Source organism: Myotis davidii, unplaced genomic scaffold (genome assembly GCF_000327345.1).
Source record: "Myotis davidii unplaced genomic scaffold, ASM32734v1 scaffold1193, whole genome shotgun sequence".
Lineage (NCBI taxonomy): Eukaryota > Metazoa > Chordata > Mammalia > Chiroptera > Vespertilionidae > Myotis > Myotis davidii.
This window is the reverse complement of record NW_006284331.1, coordinates 524,987-527,198: the sequence shown is the minus strand read 5'-3', so window position 1 is coordinate 527,198 and position 2,212 is coordinate 524,987. Positions and strand designations below refer to the sequence as shown.

Here is a 2,212-nt window from a genome sequence, read left to right as displayed (position 1 = left end):
CTCCCCCTCAAAAGAAACCAAAAAAAACTTTAATCTTTCATCAGTATAGTTCTTGGATTTGTATTTTTATTCTATAAATGTAACTATTAAATCAGTTCTCTTCTTTGGTTTTGTAAACTTTGAACTTTGTTAGACCTTTAATTATTTTTAAATTACTAGAAAAATTTTGAAAATTTTCTTGCTGTCATTTTTCTTTAGCTGTAAGATAGCTTAAATGTAATTGAAAATTTAAGCACTTTGGTGATTAGGAAATTACGTTTTTTCTGTGTTTTTCAATGATTTGAAATTAAAATTTCAATTTTATTTTCATTATGTAATATAGCATTGATTACAGAAATATACATGATTGATCTTTGGTTTTGTAGGAATTACATTTAGGTGAAAACCAAATTGAAATGTTAGGGGCAGAACATCTTAAGCATCTGAATTCTATCCTTGTGCTAGACCTCCGGGATAACAAGTTAAAATCTGTCCCAGATGAAATTACACTACTACAATCATTGGAAAGGCTTGACCTAAGCAACAATGATATTAGCAGGTAAGTTTAAAGATCAAGTGAATAAGAAATCACATTTGTATTTGGTTATAATTCATAAGTTAAAATACTTATAAAAAGTACATAAAAAGATTTTTTTTTCTAAATTAAATATTTTCGATGCAGGTATCAGGTACAGACCTACAAAGAGTAATTAGATTTTGTCCTTTACAGCAAGCTTAATATGCTAATAGAATGAGATTCATCTACAAGCTACTCTGACCTACTAGAATGTAAACTCTCAGAAGGCTGCATTTTCATCTGTTTTGTTCACTGCTCTAACTTCTAGATCAGTGTCTGGATATATAGCAGATGCCTGGTAAATATTTGTTGAATTTGTTAAATGACTGTAAAGCCATGGGAGAGATATAAAATGCTTTGGGGGTTGAAGGAGCTAGGAATTACAAGTTATTGAGAGGTATCAGGGTAGACTTTGTAGAAGAAGTAATATTTTTAGATGATCTTTAGGACTGGGACTAGGGTGAAGCAAGTTAATTGTCTAGACTAGAGTACAAATTTAAGAATGTACTCATTTTCATGGTCATGCTTCATTCTAGTCCAAAGCTTTGAAAGTTCAGAAAATTGTAGGGATGTATTCAGAGAACAGTAGAGTCAAATTGAACTGGTGAATAGGATGCAAGTAGGCAGATTATGAGAATTAAGAGGTAAGTTGAGGCCATGTGGAAGAGATTCTTGAAATACTTATGAAGAGTCAGTTTTCATTAGTTAAGAGGTGGAGAGCTATTGAATGATTTACAACAGAACCAAATTTATTGTAATTTATTAGAAAATAAATTGGTGATAATGGGTAAGATACATTGGATAAGAGTGGTTTTGTAGGTGGGAAATCTAGGTAAACTCTATTAGATTAATCTAATGTTTAGCATTAAGGAGCACTTTCTACTATATGCAATTCACTGTATTGACAGCTTTGTAGATTTCCAGTTCACTATATTGACAGTGTTGGAGACGGGGAGGAGGAGGGTAGTGAGCAAAGAATCATAAAATGTTATAAAACTATAATATGGTTACAGTTAGTTGTGAGTACATGAAACAGTTTATTGTATTATTTAGTAATTATTGTATTATTTTCCATTTGAACATATGTAAACCTACTTTTGCCCTTATTGTATTTAGAGATAGAATTATTTCTACAGATACAAAAATATGACTCAGACTTACCTGGAATTATATACCAGTTAGATGTCTGAAGTTTTGTGTTTGGATGTCAAAAACAAGTTTTGCTATTTATAGAAGGTGAAAGGTTAAGCAAGGCAGATTTTCTTCTATGTGTATATTTTAATAGTGTTTTAAAAAATCAAAGTTGTTTTCAACTTTAGAGAGCAACACTTTTCACTTCTACTTATGACAGTTTTATAAGTGGCCTGGATATCACTTAAAATGCTTACCAAACAACTAGTGAATGAAATAAATCTCTTGCCTCATAGATATTGACATGTAAGTTTTTCCTCATGGCAGTTTTATTTTGACTACTGCATAAAAGCAATGGAAAGCAAATATTTAAAACAAAAACTATGATACATAATATTAAATAAATAATTGGTAGAAATATTTCTGATATATATGTTCCTCTTTTTCCAGAGCTCTGTATATATATATATATATATATATATATAGAGAGAGAGAGAGAGAGAGAGAGAGAGAGAGAGAGAGAGA

At 30.4% G+C, this 2,212-nt stretch overlaps 1 protein-coding gene across 1 annotated transcript in view; it reads left to right on the top strand.

Annotated features, from left to right (window-relative positions):
• LRRC40 (leucine rich repeat containing 40) overlaps window positions 1–2,212 on the top strand; it is a 51,360-nt gene that overhangs the window by 17,710 nt on the left and 31,438 nt on the right. The window contains 1 exon segment of the mRNA XM_006754428.2: window positions 366–538. Within this exon segment, the coding sequence (XP_006754491.1) occupies window positions 366–538 (173 nt within the window).